Consider the following 24,673-nt stretch of genomic DNA (forward strand, 5'->3'; position numbering starts at 1 on the left):
AGTATTTCCCCATCAGTCTCCTTATTGGAGTCTTCGGGCTCATCTTCCATTATACTTTCTGGGTCAGTGTCAACCTCTTCTGACTCATCGTCCTTTTCCCTTTCCGTGTCTGTCTCATTTCCGGAGATCTCTATAATGTTTTTGCTGTTGTTAAGCAGCCTTTTCTCGTTTGTTTGGGGCATCACCCGCCCTGGCAACTTTTCGTGATACTCTCTACTATCACTGTGGATCAATGGCAAAATTTTTATTTTTGTGTATTTTCCTCTTTTTCGAATCCATTCAGTGGTACTTTATTAGGGCCATTCTTTGTTTTTTACAGGCTTCTTGAGTTCTCGGATTTTGGGGTTTCCGGGGGTTTCAGCTGAATTTTCTGCCCCCTCGGCACGTGGACCCAGAGCGTCGGGCCGTTTTCCGCTTCTGCCGTATCGACTTCAGCCTCTCCTGTGCCTGTCTGAAGGAGTGCGGCTTTGCCGCCTTCCGCCTCTTCCTGGTCCCCGTCCGGCTCCACTCCTCCACCTCGCTCCCCCCTGCCGCCGCAGGGACTCCACTTGGCGCCCGGTGGAATACGTCCTCTGACCGCTCTCGCTCGGGCTCCACTCGCCTTACCGGCGGATGGTGGAGTACAACCAGCAGCGGAGGAAGACAGATTCCTCGTCTCCTCTGTGATGTTCCGCTCATGGCCTTCGACACTGCTATGATCGGACGTCTCCCAGTCCGCTGGGCTTTTTCTGGCCTGATCTCGGCCCGGATGCCTCAGGGCCACCTCACCCGATGTCGCCGCCGTCAGCTGCTCAGGTACGGCTGTTCTTTCCTCTCTTGGCATGTGATTTTCCGCTTCTTTCACTTTGTTTTCACTTTCCGGTGTATGGCCCGTGATTATCGGGTCCTTATGCTCGGTCATATACTGGATCACTTCTGTAGACGGAGCTCGTAGACCGGACCTCTTTTCCAACGTATCCTTCTCTTTGCATCCTGGGGCCTTAGGTCGTGGCGACTTTGCTGTTGATATCGACGGTCGTATGTCGGGCTCCATACGGCTCTGGCTCCGCGTCTGCTGCGGACTGCTGCAGACTGGCTCACAACCTCCACTCACCAGCTCCGCTCCCCGCTCCGCGGTGTGTTTGGGTAAATATAGGCACCACCTCCCCACAACGATGTGGAATGACTGGACTGCTGCTGAAGACTGGCTCACAACCTCGGCTCACCAGCTCCGTTTCCCAAGCTATCATGATGGTGCAGCCAGAGCCGACAGCTGATTGGTGGAGATTCTAATCTTGAAGCTTGAACAGGCATTCTAAACTGCCTTTCATTGTAAGTTGTAGTAGGAAGCTCCAGTGCAATGAGATGCAGTGAAAATCACTTTCGAAAGAAGACTTCTGAATATCGATGCCTTCGTTGGACAAGACATCCAGTGTTTTTGGTGGGAGAACAGCATTTATATTCTTAGAAAATGACAATGACAGAACGAGGAAATTCTTAAAGGAGTTCTAACTATTTAACAGTATATGTTTTGTTTAGTTTAGGTATTTAGTTAGGGATACCTAGTTTCTTAATTCATTTGTTTGTACTGTTCAGCAAAACTAAACAGTTTAAATTTGCTTGACTTAAAAAAGAAGTTGTTTTCTGCACCGTGCGCACATGTATATGACTTCAGGAAATCAATGTCCCCAAACATTCAAGGAAGTCATGCAGTGTGTCGAAAAGGAGCAAAAGACAAGTCTGCATTTGAATGAACTTTCCCACAGTAAGTGCGCTTGATTTCTTGGTGAGCAGTGTTCATCAGCGTCCATATCCCATACTGTTACACCTTTCCGATCTTGGTCCTGGTGGCAAAGAAGGAAATTATGTGGTTCCGCCTTTTGCTATGCGGCGGTAGAAACGACTAGGTCAGACGATAACAATCTCAGCGGTATAGTTGTTCCATGCTGTCAACGAACGTCGGAGACGAATCAAGTGATCCCTTCACTCGGTCACCTGATGCCAGCTGCATGTCACATGACATAATTTCAAGACCAAGGACTCACTTCTCATTGCGTCGCTACTGAATTGCATGACGCTCCGTAAGTTCGAACACTAGGAACCCTTTCCCAAGTACTTACATTACTCTGCTTGTGCTTACCGTTCCATTCTATCACTTTCTACCCAGCTTTCCTTTGCAGCGCTCTCTTCCTGTTACTCTTCTGAGACAGACCTTTCTTCCGGGATATTCTGCCTCACCTGAATCCGTGTTTTCCTCCTCCCGATCTGAACATAGAAGTTTCCCGGGTCATCTCGGCTCAATGAGTTACTCTTCCGGTTTTCTCCTTTCTTCCCCTTCTTTGGTCTCGTTTCTAATCTCTGTCCATTACCGCAGGAATCCCTGGAGGGTTCTGAGCACCAGTCACCATTCCGCGACGATGCAGAGTAATCAGTATCTTTAGCCCGTAGCAATACCAGATTAACTCCTTCGGTAAGAGAAACTCTACTCTAGAATACACTGTCTCTCTCTTCCGACCACTTCTGAATACTTATCTGTCTTTCTTTCATTAGAACCCAAGCTACAGTCTACAGTTCAGAGGGACAACGCCTAGGCAACCGTCCACCGACAAGACCAGCTATCTACGCATCCAGGGTTTTTTCCCCCAGAGGGTTTCTCTGGGGTTTGTGTTCCTCCCTGGTGGGGTCACATTCCGGGGGGCCGGGGGGTTCAGGATCCTCAGGGAGGCTTTCATTTCTGCAGTTGCTGCTTTCTTGCCAACCTTCTGACCAGGTTAGTGGATACTAATATTTGACCGTCAATTGTGGGAAGAAGATTACTTTGATAAATAGTTATAACAGTTAGCGACGCCGAAGAGTATTGCTTCCCTGGTCAGGAGGTTTTTTCTTTTTGCCCTTTGGAAATGGAGCAGCAAATGCAGCAATTGATGGCTGCAATGCAATCCATGTCTCTAGAGATACAAGCTCTTAAACAGGACAACGCCCAGTTGAGGCAACAGGTTGCCCGAGCCTTTTCTGAGACCCCTCCAGTAACTTTAACCTCGGGTAAATATGATGCGGACCCTCATAAATTAAAAGAATTTCTTGATAGTTGCACTGTGCAGTTTACATTCAAATCCCGATTCTTCCCTGCCGATAAGGACAAGGTGGGTTTTCTCATCTCTCATCTAACGGGTCCTGCCCTTGCTTGGGCTACTCCTTTAGTCACATCTGGAAATGCCATATTAGACACCTACCCAGCATTTTCCAACAGTCTGAAGACCATGTTTAGTCGACAAGAAATGTCTATAGTCACGCAGGAAAGACTCCTAGATCTCAGACAAGGACACAAGGATCTTATGACGTACATTACCCAATTCAAACAGTTGTCTTCCGAGACGGGTTGGCCTGATGACGGGTTACTTACCCTCTTTCGTCAGGGACTCGCTGAGGACCTGAAGGATGAGGTTTCAAAGGTTCCACGGCCAGCAAACTTGGCAGAAATGATATCCCTTACTATGCAAGTAGACTATCGTCTTCCAGAACGCTCCCTGGAAAAGAAAAAAGGGAAGGGCCTTCGCTCAAGCCCCGATCTCTTGATCACTCCACATAAGTCTACCCCTTCTGAAGAACCCATGCAAATAGGATCCGTTAGGGGTCCCATTTCCGCTGCAGAAAGAGAACAACGAAAATCTTTGAATTTATGTATGTACTGCAAGTCTTCCTCCCATCTTTTGCGAGACTGCCCAGTTGTTCCCCCTCGCAGATCCAGACCTATGCCGTCGGGAAACGCCAAGTCCCTACCGTAGGGGCAACCACGGTAGGAGTTCAGCTGCAGTGTTCCCCAGGGAAAGAAGAATCTTCGATTGACCCATTCTCTCCCAACCCTTCTATGATAGTCCTTTCATTAACTATCATGTTGCCCAATCAGAACCTGCTAAGTGTCCCTGCTTTACTCGACTGCGGAGCAGCAGGACATTTTATTGACGATCATTGGGCAGCTAAGAATGGGATAGAACGAATTTCCAAGTCCTTCACAACACCCATTTTAGGAGTAGATGGCAGTCCGCTGAGCTCGGGACCGATTCGAGAAAAAACAAGGCCGGTAACTTGTATGATTGCCTCCCACAAAGAGACTTTGATATTTGATTTGATAAAAGCGGCTCATTTCCCAATTATTCTGGGTCTTCCTTGGTTACGTTTGCACAACCCCTACATAAATTGGAAGGCTGGTACTCTGTTTCTAGGCTCGGAATATTGTGTATCTCACTGTCTGTCTCAGAATTCGGTTGGCATTTATATTCCGGCAGAGTCTCCTGATACCACCAAGATTCCTTCCATCTGTCACTTAGGGTTGATTCCCGAATGTCATCATCACTTTCTCAGTGTGTTCTCTACCCCACAGTTTCCTACACTTCCTCCTCATCGAAGGGATGATTGCCATATTGACCTCCTTCCAGACCAACCGATACCGTTTGGACGGATGTATGTTCTGTCCCAACGTGAGAAGAGTGCCCTTAAGGAGTATCTTCATTCCAATCTCCGGAACCGTCTCATAACTGAGTCCAAGTCGCCGGCTGGTGCCTCTTTGTTCTTTATCCCAAAAAAGAACACAGAAGAACTTAGACCGTGCATAGATTATAGAGGACTCAACAAGATTACAATACCTGACAAGTACCCTATGCCTTTGATAAAAGATATTCTCGAAGCCGTTCGAGGTGCGACTCTCTACACCAAGCTAGACCTTAGGGGGGCGTATCATCTTATTCGAATTGCTCCCAATGACGAGTGGAAGACAGCGTTTCAGACTCCATTTGGCCACTTCCAATACCAGGTTATGCCATTTGGTCTGATAAATGCACCTGCAGTTTTTCAGCGATTTATGGACCACCTTTTCGCAGACCTTCTTCTTCACTTTGTTGTTATTTATCTAGACGACATCTTGATATATTCCACGAATCTTGAGGAACACATCCAACATGTCAACTTAGACCTAAGTCGTCTACAGACTAACCAGTTATATTGTAAAGTTGAAAAATGCGAATTCCATCAAACTCAAATAACTTAGTTTTGTACTTTCTGCAAATGGTATTTCCATGGATCCAAATCAGGTTTCTGCCGTCTTGGATTGGCCTTCTCCATCTACTGTAAAAGAGGTTCAACGATTCCTCGGATTTGCCAATTTTTATCGAAGATTCATTCCTTGTTATTCGGAGACAATCCTACCAATTACTCGTCTTCTAAAGAAGGGAACATCCTTTTCATGGGACCCTTTAGCTCAACAGGCATTTGAAACTCTAAAGGGATTATTTACCTCTGCAATGATCCTACTCAATCCCGATCAATCTCAACAGTTCATTATTGAAACTGACGCTTCCCATCATGATCTAGGAGCCGTTCTACTGCAAGAGACAGATTTGGGAGAGGAGAGACCCGTGGCCTATTTGTCCAGGACGTTTAACACTTCAGAACAACACAATTCTGTTCTCGAAAAGGAGTTATTGACCATCAAAAGGGCCTTTGAGGAATGGAGGCACCTACTTTTAGGCTCACCTTATGCTGTGGTGGTCCGCACAGATCATCAGAATCTGAAAGTCTTGCAACAGGCTTAAACTACCAATAGTAGACAGGCACGTTGGGCCCATTTCTTTTTACCATACCGGATCGAGTTTACCTTTCTCCCGGGTAACCAGAACTTGAGAGCTGATGCCCTATCCCGAAAGAAACCACAGACTACACGCTTCTGTTCGGAAAAGATGTTTCCAAAAGCAAGATTTGTTGCTGTTATTTCCGACTTCCTACAACTATTGAAGCAAGAAACCACCAAAAACCGATCAAGGTGTGAAGGTCTTCTCTCTGCTCATCACCTTACAAGGGATCATGATTTGTATGTTCATGAAGAACAAGTACTGATTCCTTCCAGTTCTCTTCAAGCTGAAGTACTTCGAATGTGCCACGATTCTAGAGCGGCAGGCCACCGGGGAGTTCAAACTACTCTAGATTTGGTCAAACGGAATTTCTGGTGGCCGACTGTTCAAGCAGACGTCCAAGATTATGTGAGTTCTTGTACCACGTGCATCCAGTCTAAATCCTCCCGAGCTCCTCCTTTTGGTTTGCTTACTTGCATGCCCATTCCGGAGAAACCCTGGCAGTTCATCTCCACTGATTTTATTGTGGATCTTCCTCCATCCTCTGGATTCACTACCATAATGGTCACTATTGATTATCTAACTAAAATGGCACACTTCACCCCTTTAGTCAAACTTCCGGGATCAGCCCAGATGGCAAAGGTATTCATTTCAGAAGTGTTTTCCCGACATGGCTTACCTGAGGTCATAGTTTCAGACAGGGGGCCTCAATACTCTTCTCAATACTGGAATGGAGTATGTCACATTTTGGGTATCAAGAGGGCACTTAGTTAGGGATATCATCCCCAGACTAACGGGCAGACGGAACGCCTCAATCAGACTTTAGAGGGATACCTACACTGCTTTGTATCCGCAGCTCAGAATAATTGGGCGGATTTGGTATCATTAGCAGAATTCGCTTACAATAATGCCAAACACTCGGCTCTTAAGTCTAGTCCCTTCTACTGTACTTATGGATACCACCCCTCTTTCATCCCTACTGTTACTCCATCTTACTCCAAGTCAGCAGGAGTGGACTGCCTCATAGATGACATTCAGACTGGCCACAGACAAGCCCTTTTAGCTCTTCAAGCAGCCCAAGACCGAGCTAAGCGATATACAGACAAACACCGCCGAGATATGCCAGACCTGAATGTAGGTGACAAAGTTTGGTTGGCTTCTCGATTTCTTCCCAAACACCTGGTTCCTTCTAAGTTGTCTCCTAAGTATTTTGGTCCCTTCAAGTTGTTATCCAAGGTGGGGTTGGCTGCTGTTCGGCCAGCTCTTCCGGCTGCCTGGTCCCATATTCACCCCGTTTTTCATCTGTCCCAAGTAAAACCTACTGTTGCTGACCGTTTGACGCTCTACAAAGGCCATTCCTCCACCAGTGGTTACGGATATCGGGACAGAATATGAGGTGGCCGGCATTTGTGACTCCCGTTACCATAGGGGTCTCCTTCAATTCCTCATCGATTGGAAAGGCTATTCTCCTGCAGATAGGACGTGGGAACCTGCTTCTGGGGTTCACTCCCCTCCTCGGCGATTTTTTCGCCTTCACCCCGGGAAGCCTAGTTCGCCTCCCAGGAGGAGAGGGCATACTGTTGCACCTTTCCGATCTTGGTCCTGGTGGCAAAGAAGGAAATTATGTGGTTCCGCCTTTTGCTATGTGGCGGTAGAAACGACTAGGTCAGACGATAACAATCTCAGCGGTATAGTTGTCCCATGCTGTCAACGAACGTCAGACGAATCACGTGTTCCCTTCACGCGGTCACCTGATGCCAGCTGCACGTCACGTGACATCATTTCAAGACCAAGGACTCACTTCTCATTGTGTCGCTACTGAATTGCATGACGCTCCCTAAGTTCGAACACTAGGAACCCTTTCCCAAGTACCTACATTACTCTGCTCGTGCTTACCGTTCCATTCTATCACTTTCTACCCAGCTTTCCTTTGCAGCGCTCTCTTCCTGTGACTCTTCTGAGACAGACCTTTCTTCCGGGATATTCTGCCTTACCTGAATCTGTGTTTTCCTCCTCCCGATCTGAATATAGAAGTTTCCCGGGTCATCTCGGCTCAGTGAGTTACTCTTCCGGTTTTCTCCTTTCTTCCCCTTCTTTGTTCTCGTTTCTAATCTCTGTCCATTACCGCAGGAATCCCTGGAGGGTTCTGAGCACCAGTCGCCATTCCGCGACGATGCCGAGTAATCAGTATCTTTAGCCCGTAGCAATAACAGATTAACTGCTTCGGTAAGAGAAACTCTACTCTAGAATACACTGTCTCTCTCTTCCGACCACTTCTGAATACTTATCTGTCTCTCTTTCATTAGAACCCAAGCTACAGTCTACAGTTCAGAGGGACTACGCCTAGGCAACCGTCCACCAACAAGACCAGCTATCTACGCATCCAGGGTTTTTTCCCTCAGAGGGTTTCCCTGGGGTTCGTGTTCCTCCCTGCTGGCGTCACATTCCCAGGGGGGGATGTGGGGGGCGGTTCAGGATCCTCAGGGAGGCTTTCATTTCTGCAGTTGCCGCTTCCTTGCCAACTTTCTGACCAGGTTAGTGGATACTAATATTTGACCGTCAATTGTGGGAAGAAGATTACTTTGATATATAGTTATAACACATACAGCATTGTTCGTGCCTGGATGAGAGTCTCAGGCGGACAGCTGTCAAGTGCACATGCACGCTAACAGAGAGCAGTGTCTCCGTTCTCTAACAAGTACGGCGAGTGAATTAGTAGTTTTCTATGTAGTGAATCTATGTCTGAAGGGACTGCTGTAGTCCGTTCGCAGAGATCCTTCGAGGCCAGTTTGAAGAAAGGAATCTACAAAAAAGAATTGAATGAGCCAACTAACGTCAATTTCAAAAGTTCAATTTGACTTATTCTTGGGAATTGAACCACATTAAATAGCAAGAAAGGCAATTCAAACTCAAGAAAGACTATCAAAAAAGGTTTTGGTAAGGTTAAAGGTAAATTGTTTCACAAGTCTCAAATGAGAAATCTACTAAGGATGTCTCAAGCGATTTCAGGAATCCTGGAAGGAACAACATTTGTTATGTGCAACAAGGAACTAAATACAAAGTATACATCTCTGAAGGTTTTTTGGACAAAGACTTGTTAAAACTAGTCGCAAGTCTTCACTCTCAGCAAGATTTAGTCAATTCTTCCCAGCTCTTTGCAAAGGAACACAGGCACTAGTATTAACTTGGGGGAAGGGCGGCGGCTTAGGGTCAGAAAGCATAAGTAACCTTTGTTTTCTCACCCACTCTGAAGATTGTCATCTTGGCTTAAGACAAGAATCTGTGTTTTTTATTTTCTCCACTTCTCATTTCCCTCAGGAGTGTTTCGATTTCAACTTTTAAATTACTAGTTGTTGAACAGACACATTAGGGGGTCTGTGGGGTGTGGCAGTTCCCGTAGACAAGGACATGCAGGACCGAACAGAATATCACCCTATATTAGGAGACTTGGTGCACACTGGTTTCAACCACACGGCAGCTCTGCACTGCGATTGGCCACAGAGTACCTCATAAAGATGCCCTTAGATATATTAGGGCATAGATGGATCAGCATGATGTTTGTTGCTCTAATTTTTTCGTATTATAATAGTTAAACTATATCTTTAAATGCACTTCTATTGAGCACTAATCTCAAATTAAATGCATAACTATAACAGACCAACAAATAATAATTATGAAATTCAGTAGCATTTGATGAGACATGAATGTGTCTGTTTTCAATTGATTAGCAGGTGCTCAAGGGTTTTAGAAAATCAGGAGCTTGAGAAATAAGTAGTTGAGATTAAACCACAAAAGAGTTATGTGTGCAGTGTTTTTAATAAGCAGGATAACTGATACATTTAATTGAGGAGAGGATGCTGTTACTGCAAGTATGTCCTATAGATGGCATCTTGCCGTTAGTGTGCTTTCTTTGTTGATTGAGCTAACTCTAAAGAAGAAGTCATGTCCAAGCGAGCCACGTGGTAAGATGTTTACAATGTACAAAAAATTAACTGTGTCAGTAATATAACTTGGTTTGCAATTTATTTGAAATCTGTCATTTGATTAAGCAACTATTTATTTTGTTTTAACAAGCATATAGCTTGAAACACTGTGTTGTGAGGTGGCCACAATAACTTGACAGTACAATTTTGACAATGTGTTGGATTGAAAAGACATTCAGATGCACACAGGTAATGATGACTGTCAGGAAATGTGGTCCATAGCCTATATGTGAACATGGATATAACATTTTTGTTTTTTCATAATTTGTCGCCATTTATTTCATATTCTGGTTGAGCCTTGTTTTCCATATCCCAGTAAAAAGAAAGAGAAAACGAGAGGCATGCAAGCGCTGTTGTCGAATACTGTGAGGTGAGTTGAGTTGTCACTCTGAGCCCTGAGGTTGACAAGTTTGATACCAACCAAAAAGTTGGAACCTAAGGAACAGCAAACCTTGTAGGATTCAAAAAATACATTTACCAAGAGGACCTCCCAACCACCTAACTGGAGGAGGCTGCCAGTATGCAGCACTGAAGAACTAAATCTGAAACCAGATGGAACCCAGCGAACACATGGCACACTAGAGGTCATTTACCAGAAATGCAAACATAGCTTGCTCTTAAGCTTTGTAGATCAGTCGCAGCTATCTCTCTGAAGGTGGTGAGCTGGACTGACGGAGGTGGACAGCTCATGAAGAGGTGTCAGAAGTCAGAGTGCACTTCAAGCTGTATTTTAAGGAAACATTGGACAAATCTATGTTTTTGATTTATCTCCAGCAGCTGTGGAAACTTGCTATTGCGATGTTACAGCAACCAACAGTCATGCTGGTTTTACACAGCAGTCAACAACCAGGTTTGGATTGAACTGCTGTGTCTAATGGCATTAAACGGAAGCGATACGCAACACAGCCATGCTCCACTAGTTTGACATCACAACCAAGAAAATGCCTTAAATAGGAGCACCAATCCAGTTTGTTTTCACTATATGGGGTAAAAAGTGCATTACCAGCCTCGAGCCATATTCTTTAGCCTTGATCAGTTTTAAAAGTGAAATCAAATGAAAGCCAGAATTCCTAACTGATTTGTAAAAGTAACAGTCTGCAGAGAATACCCATTTATATGGTCACCCCACCCACACGTTTGAAACCTGTAATAAGTATACATTTTACCAACGTACAATTGTAGAGTAAAGAATTGAGAAATGTGAATTTTACTTTTTATCGATGTCGGAAGCTGCGGCATAGTGCAAAGCAGTGCGTCCCCAGTCATCGGTTTCATTAATGTTGGCCCCTGTGTTCACCAGAGTCTCGATGCAGTGGAAATGACAATTCGCAGCAGCATAGTGCAAAGCTGTCCTGTAAAATAAAATACATGTTTTAACCTATGGATGGAATGAGAGAAACAGATAACATGAACAATCAGAATCTAGTGCAGCATTGATTCTAATGCCACTGAAATGCATATAGAATATAGTGCCACTAAACATACACAAGATCAAGTATGTAGCATCACAGAATATCTATGTGCATTGTAATATTGCGCCACATAAAATACTCTGGGACTCCGCCCCACACCTCTTGGATGCAGAGAGGGCACAGTATAAATGCCATATCACAGAGACCCCCAGTCCTGCATGCGGAATACAGTCCACATTCACCTGACCTTGTAGGGATGGTGGCCTGAGGCATCTTCTTCTCTTGCTTAAGAGCCTGAAGAACAAGGCTAATTGCACAGGTGCAGTGATGTGGAGAGGAGGGATACTTGGCCGTTGCCACTGTTGAGCTCTTTGTGGCATCAGGGTTGGCTGCTTTGGGAGAAGGGGTGGGGTATCCCTCTCCTCCTGGTTGTCCCTGAAGCTACTGCTCTGGGTGTGGATTACATCCCTCTCCAAATGTGGATATTTCCCAAGTGACCTGGGACCAACAGCCTGCCAGCCAGAGAGATACTGGCACACTGCTGAATTAAATTTTTAACCGTGACCCAACAATATGTTTTCTCACACCATACTCCCTAGTCCTACCATACTTCACTTGCAGCTTTAAAAAAAAGGGTCACCAAGCGGCCTTCACACTCATCATTGCTGAGAAGAAATTACTCAAGCTATGTCTTCTCTATACAATTATTGTACAGTTTTAGCTAGCAGTTCTGGGTTGTCCAGCGGAAATAGTAGAGTACTTCAAGTAGTAAGTCATTTTTCCAACATAAAAAAATGGATGTTTAACATCTCTGATTATTTGATAGATTGTAGAATACTTAGTGTTTCCGGTTCTCAGTGTTTGTTTTTCCAATTCTCGTGGTGGTTTCCAAAATCTGACCTTACCAAATGTTTCACTCATAAAAACTGCACACATGTAAGTTTATCCAGCGTACATAAAAATTAGTCTTTTATTGCTGCATGTACACTTTTTCACAATTCTTTTGCAGCAAAACAAATAATATATTATGCTGATACAGCCCTTGTAATCTCTGCATATCTCGGCCTGTAGTCATGAATTTACAATGGAAAAGGAAAACTAAACAGACAAAAATTCCAAGAATAAAATAAGGACTTGTTGGGGCTCCGGGTGGCTGACATGGAGCACGATAAGAGCTCAAAATAATTCTGCAGTGAACTCCAAGGCATGCACTCTCCAATATTAAAATAAATCATGGTGTAAAGGAGAGGAAAGTGAGAGTTATTGCGAACAGATATAGGTTTAACTCTAAATAATAATTTTCAAAGCAGCATGCAGAACACAGAATAGAGCAACCATTAAAAAAACACTTGTGGTGAACCAAGCTTCTCATCACACAAACACAAAAAATCTGTGTAAAAATATAAAATTTGCCTTTTTACTTAGTTGACAGTTAAACAGATTCTTGAACCATAAAAAAATAGATGAATATTTAATTCAGTGGGACCTGGAGATTCCAAATTACAGACATAACCGAGCTATTGTTTAACTAAAATGTACACATATTGCTAAAAACGTAGCATTCAGGGATTAGAGGTGACCTTTCCTTGGTCCACTTCTCCAACAGAACTTGAATGGACTAAAGTTTAATGAAGATCATTGGAATACAAGTTGCCATTTGATAAAGTAGTCTATTTGGATCTTTTCTGACACGTGGCTGATTTATTTCAGCACAGTAGCTTAAGTAATCCACTAATTAACTCCAAATTGTACTTCTTAAAATGCATGGTTCATACAATAAATAATTATTAAAGTAAACATTTAACATTGCCGATTTCAGTCTGGTACAAAGATTTTCTGAAAATGACCACTATATGACAAAGCTGACTTTGCTTTTAAAGGGCAAGTTTGCTCAGAAATGTTATTGGCCCAATTGATCTTGGCATGTGCTTTTGAGCATACATCGATCAATCTTTAAAAAAATTCCAATGCATCTTACCTTAGTTTTTCTCACATTTACACATGTGAAAACGACAGGTTGGGTATAGCCATCTTGTGCTAATTTTATCAGTTGTTCCATCGTACTAAGTACAAGTGCCTTGCCAGCAGTAATTCAGATCACCCGCCTCTAAAGCGGACATTACTAGTCAAAACGATATGCTACACCTATTTTAATGACGTTCTCAGCCAGTGTAGCCAAACGTACCCTGTCATCACCCACGCCATAATGTTACCTAATGAAGAACCAGGAACATAAACACACACATCCACACAAAAAGCAAAGGTTTTGTTTCTTTTCACAAAAAGAAAAAAAACACAATTTTGAAGAAAACAACACTAGTCAGGAGCATAACAAGTACTTTTATTAACTCTCAAAGAGAAGATTATGTCCACAAAAACATTGATAACTTTTGCCAATAGAGGTTAGAGCTAGCAAACATTGTATGCTTTGCATTTTTTGTATAACTGAACAGTGATCTTATAATACCGATTCTGTTCATCGATCGATCGATTAATCCCAGTATTTGCATTCTTTAGTGAAAGTTCTTATGTCAGAGCGCCTGGAGACTGCCCTTGGGTGGCATCACTGCCTGGTATGAATCAACATAACATGTTCCATCACTGATGTTTGATCGATGCAGATGGCGTTCTGTTAGTGAGAAGAAAGGAGAAGTTTCATTTTCAAATGCAACACTTTCAAATCTACATGTTTTCAGATCCTATAGGCTGCCATGTTGCTCGTTATTACTGCTACAGCAAAAGGACAGATTGGTGTCTGGCGATCATCCCAGATAATGGTTATCACAGATGCGTTGTTGACGCTTATTGTTCAATTACTGTTGAAGAAGCCGTCAACTGGAAGATTGAACCCATGGCAAGCGCACATCGGTATAACGTAGCAATGTAAATTTGAGAATGCAAAAATCTATTTTAGTACCCAGTTTATAATAAATAGAATATACACAGTACATAAATATGTAACTATCAATTTACGTTAAAATTAACATGTACAATGTCTATTCTTTGTGTCAAACTGAACATTCATCCATCACATCGTTAATTATCCTGCAAACAGCACACATGCCATACTCATTCACCTAAATATTAGGTAAAGCTATGCTTACATTATGTCTTGATTTTCCATTATCTCTATGACCAACCGCTTCGAACGACAGATCTCAGTAACAGAAATTTAACTTTCCCATGTCTGCTTTCAATATAGTGAATTTTATCAATTATTTGTGGGTATTCGACTCGTATGGCCTTCAAATTGTTAGTACAGTATATTCAAGGACAAATAACAATAAGACCCTTTATTCTGTGTTCACAGCCAGCCACGGGTTGGTTTAGTTTTAGGGAACATATGCCACAAAAATGTACAATATTATCGGCATTCAGTGGCAAGCTGTGCAGTAAAACACAATGAAATATTTCAAGTATTCCACATAGCAAACTATTTACTTCCATTTTAAGGGTATCAAGGAGCCTGGCCACACAACATTTACGGATTCTTTCACAGATGCACCTAGTTGAGGTGCAGACAGGCTTGGACAGGCCTATATAGGGCAATAGAGCAATGCCCGAAACAAAAAAGTTGTCAAAGTGGGCCACTTTCTTGGCCAATGTGGGCCACTTACATTTGACCATTGTTGCTGAATAAATATTCTTAAAATATAACAATTGGTATTTCATTTTATAAAAAGAATCCCCCTTGGGTACTAAGCAAACATTCTGTTACAAAAGGAATAAATTGTCATTTGCAAATGTGGGCCTCTTTTTCATTTTGAGCGACACAATTGTATGCCCCAGTCCGACCCTGTGTGCAGAACACGTACACCACACATTGCTGTTTGCTAGAGTACACAAACGAGCATTACTGCCCTGAGCATGTATGTATTGTTTGATTTGGATGTGCAGAATGGAGGCCATACTGCAGCAGTGTGGTTGGGGTGCAGATCTGTATGCCCATATGTTTCGTTGTGGGCTAGGTTGTGATTGCATTACTGTCGAAAGAGTTTTTACTAATAAGTGCCAGTCTTTCTTCAATGTAAAGTCAAGCAACATCATCACAACAAAACCAAATGTTCCGCTCCTGTACACATCTAACCCATCTCCTCACTTCTCAAAAAACAGAATTCAAATGCATACCATGAAAACAGGATTTTCCATCTTGAACCCAATACAACTACTTCTGAAATGATATATTTGTATCGCGCTCATCCACAAGTGTTTCAGAGAGTGACGAGGCAAGGGAGGGAAACAAGGGAGGACAAAACAACGATCTTACTAGGCCCAGTGACATTGAGAATGCGCAAGTGCAGGGGAGAGGGCAAGGGGGAAAGTGCAAGAGAGAGGGGAGAAAGGGAAAGTGCTGAGCACGGGATACAACAACACAAAAGGTAGTGCAGGCAGCAAGGTGGCAAGTGCAGGTTATGAGCACAGACAGGGGGTGTCTGGTAAGTGCAGGTAAGGACTGTTCGGTAACAGATACAGACCCTAGTGCATGGGTTGCCAGGGACAGTGCAGGTGAGTGGCTGGGTGGGCATGGATCTGTGCCCGAAATCAGAGGGTAAACCAGATGCACAGTGCCAAAGCAGACAGATCAGAAGGGAAGAGGGAGAGCGAAGGCAGAAGCAAAGAGGAAGGTCTTGAGGTACTTCCGGAATCGGATATGGTTCTCAAGTTTCAAAGTGGCAGGGAGGGTGTTCCAGGGGCAGGCCCCAACCAAGGAAAGAGATCTACCACCAACTCGTTGCTTGGAGAAGTGACTGACCCTGAGGGAGATGGAGGTGGAGGAGCGAAGAGCTAGAGTAGTAAGGTATTTAAAGAGGGAGAGTTGAAGGTATTTTGGACCCAGGCCCCAGAACGCCCTGTGGACAATGCAAAGGGTCTTGAATTTCATCCTTGCAGCACTGGGAACCAATGAGATTTCAGGGCTGGACAGATACGATCACAGGGCTTGAGGCCAAGGACACGTCTAGCAGTCCTGTTCTGGATGAGTTGCAGAGGGCGGAGAGTAGACGCAGGCCGATTCAGAAAGAGACTGCTGCAATAGCGTGCAACTCGGATAGCGTTCCGGTGACTGAAAAGGATCCTATCATGTTTCAAAAACATAATTACGTGATAGAATCATGCGCAATATTGCGCGTGACCTGATTCTGTAAACGATAACAAATTACGTTATCACAACGTTGCATGTACGTGTTTCTGTAAATGCAAAGATATACGAAGTTTTGTTTTAAAGGTTATGCATTATGGCTTATGCAATAGAAATTGTTAATTTCACTTCCAGTGGGGGCACGATATTGATCCAATCCTGCATTCAGACATCCACTACAATCTAATGACTATCCTTCAAACCACTTGATCAAGCAGAGGAGGAATTTTAAGGAACCTGATTAAGTTGAAGCCCACCGTATAGTGGTAATACATACCATTAAAATACACAATAATCCGCAACACATATTTTACATTTTGCAATTTCTCATTCAAGAACATGTATCCAATGTCAATGCAGAACAACGCAGGACTTCAGCATTGTAGACACATATATTTATTTATTCGGAATCAAACAATTTCTATATAGATTTCGTATTTTCATTTCTGAACTAAAGTGCATGAATAATCAACCAATTGCCATTACATTTCAAGACGAGATAACATTTGATTTTCGCCATTTGCTGCACCCCCGCAACGTTATGATGACGTAATTTGTTATTGTTTACAAAATGACATCACGCACAATATTGCGCGTTAGGTCATCATGTAATGATGTTTTTGAAACACGATAGGAACCTTTTCAGTCACCGAAACGCTATCCGAGTTGCGCGCCACTGAAGGCAGGTATTTGGCATTGGGATTCAACCCCGGAAAACAGGATCGCAAGACAAGGTAATCTTATATGCACCGTTCTGTAGGTCACAAGGGTGGCACATCCAGGTTCGTGATAGCCATATTCAGCATAGACATTGAACACCACTTAGCATTCTTGTTCTTATTATATTCACAGGATGGCAGATACATAACTGATAACATACACATTACAACGAACGGGAAATCATTCCAAATAAGCTACAGTTTCACGGAGAAACCTATAAAGGTAGATTTATGTTGGCATGGCTCTCTCTTGAGCACATCCTACCTTCTGATAAGTTAATAGATGATTTAACATAATCCTTTTAATTGATTTACAGACTGCACACAAGTCATCTCAACTTTTGGGGTAAGCGTTTTTGTCAACAGCGATTCGCACACTAACTTTAACCAATCACCATAGGGTGTTTCAGCAAGGATACAAATATAGTATGTTCTTACAAAACTATTCCTACCACATGGCTAATTCACCACGGGTACGATTCTAACATGGGTTATAAAAATGTCTTACATTTATTTAAGCACAGGGTTGGATTGATTTTGGTGACGCACTGGATGGCAGAAATTGACAAATACCGGCGTAAAGCAGCACACACCGGCATCCAATCTTAGATGCCTAGGAGGCATGATTTATATAATATTGTGTTGACTGTGATTTATGACATAATGTAAGCATATCATTCTAAACAAATACAATTCCCTTTTTTAAAATTATTTTAATCTGTTGCTCCACGATGCGGGTCCCCTCTGCATGTGACATCCTATGTGGTATGTGCAATTTCTCTTTTATTCATTTTGGTTTATCTGTGTATCACATAACAACAATTTGGATTTGTTCGGTCATATTTAATTTAATTTAATTGCACATCATTTACTTTAAAACAAATTATCAGCCTTGAGAACGACCAAAATGGGTCGAAACACGTGTCGGCTGTTTTTTGCATCTGGAAATAATACAGAATAAACAAGACTTTGATTTTGGAAACCAAGAAATTATATGTTAAAAGAAATGTGTGTTAATGAATTCAGTCTTTTGAGAGTGAATATTTTCTCTCAACGTTCATTACTGCCACATTTATTTTTTAAGAACCTTTGGGTGGGTTCTTGGTTGTGCGACTTTTTGCTGCCAAATTTCAATAACTGTGGTTAATGGAGAACAGCGCACAGTATTTCAGTATCTAACCCATGTTCTTCGGATTACTGTCACAGGTCTTCATAGATGTTCAGGAGAGCAGTTTCCATGCTTTTGCCAGCTCTAAAGCCAGGCAGATGGTCATGGAGGCAACCAACAGAGTCAGTGTGAAGATTAAGCTGGGAGATGGCCAGCTTTTCCAGGAGTTTGCCCAGGGCATGAGGGGCCGGCAGGGGGTTTCGTCAGAAGGGGTGCACAAGGGAGTGCTTCAGAAGGGAAGGCTCCGGAGTTGAAGGAGTGGTTGCAGAAGTCGGCCAGAGCAGGAGGAAGGGTGTCAATGTGGTCCTTGATGGTTTTAGATGAACAGCGAAGAACCTGTTTTGAAGAGACTTTCATAGATCAGACTTGTCTAGAAACATCGTCAGGGTAGAACAGAGGAAAAGAAATGAAAGAGGGAGGGTGGGTGACTGCAGGAGGGCCAGAGTTTGCAGAGACAGAAGGGGGAAGAGGTGGAGAGGACGAGAGGCTGGACAGGATGTCCTGGGTTTTAGAGATGAAGTGAGAGGTAAGGGCATTGCAGAGGGCTTGGGAGGCGACAGGAGAGGTAGAGACTGCAGCAGGGTTGGCCTGCTCCTTGCGGATTTTAAAAAGTTTGGCCGAGTTATTAGATGCCGCAGAGAGGCAGGCTTGGATGTCTGCTCTCTTCTTAGTTTGGATGAGGAACCGGTTCTGCCTTTGGAGCAGGCGGCAGGCCGATTTGTCAGAGGATGCACAGGAAGCCCACCATTTTCTCTCAGCAACCCAACACTTGCGTTTAAAGGTAGCTAGGTCAGAGTCATACCAAGAGTTGCACTTGGCTTTGGGCTTCAGGCGGATCCTCATGACAGGGGCAAGAACATCCAGAGTATCAGAGATCGAAGAGTTGAGCATGGAAAGGGCTGTCTCAGGGGGAGAGTCCACAAGAAGAGGAGGAGGGGGAGGAGGGAAAGTGCCAGCGAAAGCCTCGACTGACACACGCTTAATGGGTCGGATGACCGAGAAGGTAGGAAGCAGTGTTGGAGTTGGCTTGGTCTGAGGGGTAGAGAGGGAGAGATGGGAGGAATGGGGGTGGGGGGAGTGATAACTCCAGGAGAGAGGAGTGGTCAGAGGGCTGGAGAGGGGGGGGGGGTCAGAGAAGATCCAACCATCAAGCGTGTGCCCTGCAGAGTGAATCGGGCCATCCGTTTCACCCCTTTCCATGACCCTTTCTGAAAACTTGAAGTGTTTTGAAGGAAAGCTACTCCTGTTCGTGCATAACACAAATACATATTATTGGTCTGTGACCAATTTAAAATGTTTTCTGTACCCTATTTTTTTTTACCAGCAGCTGTAGTTTTTTTTAGAAATTGATTGCGATGTGCCATATATCATATTGATACTTTTTGTGTGGGTACTGCTCTCACTTGGCCTTTACTTATCCAACTTGACTGTCAGTGGCTATCAGGTCTATTTGCATTCCTCTGGATTGCAGAACTTCAATAGATTTAATTAAACCATATTTCTCCATGGTAACAGAAGATGTATATTCAGACACTTGCACAACGATTGTCCATTGTAATCTGTTAGAGATTCCAGGCCTGGCTAATAGCTGGGAACAAGAAATGTTTTCGATTTGTAGTTTGAGGTTTTAGCAAGGAAATCAAGTCCCACAAATTAACAGAAACTTGAAATGTTACTAAACGTTGATCCACTAAACAAAGCAGATGAACAAAGTACATTTCCAGCAGGCACTTTTCCAAGCATCGGTTGGGCAGACCACCAAAATGTTTTATGATTGTAGACACAGCTACCCTTGATCTTCAGGTTACCACCTTGAATACATGATTACACCTCAGCAATGGCTTCCCACAAATCCTCCTATGTAATTAATGATCATATTTAATAATTTTCGTAATCTTCATCATGCAGCAGTCAAATACAATGTATTGTGGCTCTCATAACAGCCAATCATTCTGCAGTACAGTGGTATGCGATTCGATGGTAGTGGGCAAGTCCTCCACACTAGGAAGAATGAAGTCAAGATCATGAGCACAATCGTCTATCAATTGCGAAGATGCTTCAGTTACTTCATGTATTTGGGAACATTGTCTCTTTCTTCGTTAACATTTTTTAGAGGGTGTGGATTGTGTGAGCGGGTCTGCAAGCAATTCTGAAACTTCTTCTGTGTCGTCTGTCGCTTCTTGGTGGTGCTGTGGGCTGTAACTATGATCTATTGTTACTTTCCATGGGTCACTGGTGACATTCCATTCAAAGTACGGCCACTGGACATGTGCATCATGACTCAATCTAGACCAGGACCATTCTGTGCCTCAAAACGTAGTTGCTCTCAAGTGACATTGGTTTGGCAAGCAACATCATTAATTCTTGTTGTCCGAGTCTTTATGCACCACTTGTTCTTAGGCCTCTAGTTCGATAAGAAAACATGCTTAACACATACAGAATAGTTCAATTACAACCTCAAAATGTAATATCAATAAAATACCTTCTAAACAACATTTCTTTTTAAACCTGTCGATTATTTACCCTTGTTTTCCTAATTTGCCTTGAAACAGTCCAATTTGATTTGCTGACCACAAGACCAAGCTGAAACACAGCATTTTGAAAATGTATAAACCAAGCAATTTACTCTTCCACTTCAAGAAACATATATACCTATCTACAAATGGAACCCAAGTTCCATATGGAAACCCTTAAAACATTAAATATTACATGAAAGGTAAAATGGAAGATAACTGATATTTTACAATATCTCATGCCTGGTCCATGTGTCTCTTCAATTTTGACCGCTTCGGTAGTACATTCCTTGTACATAACAAATTCAACAAAAATGGTTCAATTGTTAAACAATTGAATGTTAAAATTGTTGATCTCACAAAATATGTCTTGAGGAAATTTGATTTAATGATGTTCGACCTTACAATATAAACTCTGAAAAAAGATAGTTAAATCGTTTGATTGCAATGTTTGCATTACTATTAAAGTTTAACACTGTGTACATGTAACATTTAAAAAAAAGGCATATTTGAAATTCTACCGGATAACCTTCAGATATGTCACAGTGAGTTGGTATGAGATCATCCTGCAAAACATATTGAGTACTTTGTTGCCGCCTAAACAATGTTGCATTTTAACCTATTCAAGTTTCCGGTAGGAAGCTAAAGTTTATGAACAAACATATACAATTCATATAGTGAAAGGTTCCATGTTATTAAGTTACAAAGTACATTTTTGTGATTGCTTACTTTCATTGTTGAACGTGTTTGGGCGATAAATACAGAATCATACAAAAACGACACCCACATCATTGAGACTCTACCGTTACTGTGACTTTTCACCCTACCGTAGTTCTGACTTACTGCGACTGGGACAAATACAATGACTTGCCTTTCTACTGGCATGTCGTATTTGTGGCCAAAACGGTCAGGCCCCTTTCCGAGCCACTGCTTGGCTCTATGTTCTGCTTGTCTCTCAGTTTAATGTGTCAATCACATTGCCACGCTGCCGGCAAGGCATGGTATTTGTGGCCAAAATGGTTGGGCGTATATATATTAACTAAATGCTACTTTAGGGAGCCTAAAAGGGCTCAATGGGAATGGGGAGGTCAGATGCACTGGCACCATTCGTGAATGGTGCCGGTGCATGCGACATGCTTTCCCCCGGTGCCAGTACGCCCGCCAGGTCAGACCTGGCGGGTGGGAAGGTACACGCAAGCAGAACTCGTAGTTTGCCGGTCCGGAACAACAGTACCGGCAAGTTTACCGGTACTGTTGTTACCAGACCAGCAAACTTATAATGAGGCCCAATGTCACAATATGCCATTAAGGAAAGGGGAATGGAAGGTCCTTCCCTAAAAGGGAATGGGGAGTATGTGTCCTCCTCCATCAATGTCATGCCATCTCCCTGATGATCACCTTCCCCAGGTGGTCCTCCTTCATATAGCCACCCGCAGGGTCAGGATCAGGTAGCGGCTACCGTCTCCTGGCCACATGGAAAGAGGCTATCTAGAGACAGATGAATACGGCATCTACAGCATCGGTCCCTCCCCTGCCTCCATATCAAAGGAATGACAGGAGAGCATCATCCATGGAACCCTTTGCCTTCCCACTGCCGTATCATGGACGTAAAAGGCGGTATTCACTCAGACAACCATACCTTGCCTTATCCTGAAGTAATCAGAGAGGAGGTGTGATGATCACGACGAGCTGAGGGTCTCTCAGGAGCAGGAAGAGGTAAACAGCCCACCAGTAAGAACACAATCCACTGGTAAAGTATGACTACACAATGGAGTGTCTTCCCCCTGGTGGAACTGCTACTGTATACACCTCCTATCTGTTGTAGGGTGAGAACTACAGGGTACAGGAGCTGCAGAGGGGGGCAGGGTAAAGGTGGTAAGTATAGTGCTGATAGGAATGTCAGTAGAAACAATGAGAACAGCAAGAAGCACAGCAATATACCTAGAGGTAGTTATGGCTAGCAATGACGATGATGAAGTATTCCTAACTCCAGTCTGTTAATGAGTGTTCCATACAAACAAAGTATTGGTAAACAGGAAACCTAACTAAAAACCTAAGTAACGAAGGAGTAAGCACTAAGATACTTTACAATCCAGGGTCCAGAGACCAAAATGGGGTCTGGAACCCGTTGCGAGAACGCTTTGTGAGCATCTAGTTGCCACTTAAATAAAGTTGCTGGGTGCGGCGGCATTCACGTGATACGATATGCTTCGGAGGAAAGGATCGGAAGCGCCATGTTCAAGTGGGGTTTCCATGGAGATCAGGAAAAAAAATCAAATCAGCCTGACTCGTCTCTGTGCCGTTAGCCCGGCACCACCGCAGCATGTTGATGTGGGAGGCCTGCCACTGAGCGGTTTCGCAAGTCTCTGCACCCACAGCTTTCCGGAAATGCTGCCATGAGATGCAGAACTTGCCTCTGCGCCCGCAACTGCCAATGAACGTGGTGAGCGTTGACATAGTAAGCCGGGAATCGGAATGGGTGGGAGTTCTTAACAGGAGGTGAACATGCAAAATCAAGATGAACTGAACCTGGTGTGATGAGGGTATCCAAGCAAATAACGTCACTGTTTGCGCTGACACACGTAGGTGCCTTAGACACAAAGCAGATATACATCCACCATGAATCTATGCAAAGAATAGGTCAAACTGCACTTAGACCTGAAGAACATACTTGCGCTCAATCGGTAAGAAAACACACTCTATACGCTGAAACGTTAGACCCACGAGAAATACGCATAAAAGCCGGTTCAAAATGCCAAAGGAGCAACAAGAATGAGTGGCCATATAAAACAAGATGGTCAGCGAAGCTACAGTCAGTGAATGGAAGGCAATAGGGGAGACGCAGAGCCCTCAAGTACAACAAAATTTCTGAATTAGCTAAAATCACTGTGTCGAGCAACGCAGAAGGCAACTGCTCAACCCCTGCCATGGTTACAGTAGAAAGGGGAGTCTTGGGCCGGCACCATGGAGAACGGAAGGGAATGCCCAAGGGCAAAAACATTTCTCTTAGATTAAGTCTAGGAAAAACAACCCAAGACCAGATGCTCCTTAATTAGGAGACAATATTGAAGGAAAGTAGTTCGACCAAGTCTCTAGAGGACAGGAAGGGTAAAGACACCCATATCCAAATAGACGAAAATCCCATTAAAAGGCAAGCAAAATGATTCAAAATGTGGTCTCGCCCCACGTGACCTGGGGTTGAAGACAGTGTCTACTCATTAAGGCAAGATCCAGGAATGCACCTGCCAGCAACTCCTTAAAGGTTCTCGGAACTACGATACAGGACAAGGTTAAGTTCAAAGCTAGAGGCCCTGACTCATGGCCTAGAGATGCAAAGTTTAAATTGGGAAAGCAGTGCTCTACCAAATAATCAAGGTTGGAGAAGTCCAAGCCAACCAAGCCATAGCCTCAATTCATGATATCTCATCACTAACACACCAGCCAATCCCGAGGTAAAGAAATTACATGTAGTCAACATTATCAATTTAGAGGTAGTTCCGGGTGGGGGCCTCAGATACGGCATAAACAATGCGGACACTAAACCCAATATATCGTATGTGGAGAATATTCCCATAATCAATCCCCTTCCCTCACAGGTTTTGTAACTTAGTTTGTCATACCATGCTGATGACGAAGCGGCTGGCGTTTATAATCTGTTACCTGCATTGAAAGAGCTGAGAGCCATGAGGATTATTACTTATGACTGTTCTCGTTTGATATATCTGATCAATAAAATAGGCCTTTATCATTTACTTTGACTGTTCCATTTATTGGGTCTGGGCAGGGGTGTTGCTAGGTCTGGAAAAGATCAGGGGGTAAGCTAATGTTGGGACTGGCGGGTCTCTGGGCTAGCTAGCATTTCGGTTGTAGCACCTGAGCTTCTATACGGGGCTACAACCAAAAGACCTGGGGCTATATCCCTCTCAGCCCCCCCTATCAACGCCTCTAGGATTTCCCGGCTACCTGGTCTGCTTAAGGGCATGGATTTCCCACCCTCCCATTACAAGGCAACCTCCGGGAAAGCAGTGTGACATTCTCAGATTCATCACACCAAACAAAACCAGACAGGCTTATTTGTCCCACGCACCTGGGGCTTATGCACACCCCTAATCCACATTTCTTTCAAAATGGGTGTCCC

The 24,673-nt window shown here is 43.6% G+C and overlaps 1 protein-coding gene across 4 annotated transcripts in view; it reads right to left on the reverse strand.

Moving 5' to 3' along the window:
* The window catches only part of ANKRD44 (ankyrin repeat domain 44), a 1,456,106-nt gene that overhangs the window by 715,754 nt on the left and 715,679 nt on the right, over positions 1-24,673 (reverse strand). For all 4 annotated transcript variants that reach the window (XM_069615728.1, XM_069615729.1, XM_069615727.1 and 1 more), the window contains exon 14: positions 10,798-10,938. In XM_069615728.1, the coding sequence (XP_069471829.1) occupies positions 10,798-10,938 (141 nt within the window). The remainder of the gene's footprint in view (positions 1-10,797; positions 10,939-24,673) is intronic.

The sequence above is a fragment of the Ambystoma mexicanum genome, chromosome 9 (genome assembly GCF_040938575.1).
Source record: "Ambystoma mexicanum isolate Mex_15411 chromosome 9, UKY_AmexF1_1, whole genome shotgun sequence".
Classification (NCBI taxonomy): domain Eukaryota; kingdom Metazoa; phylum Chordata; class Amphibia; order Caudata; family Ambystomatidae; genus Ambystoma; species Ambystoma mexicanum.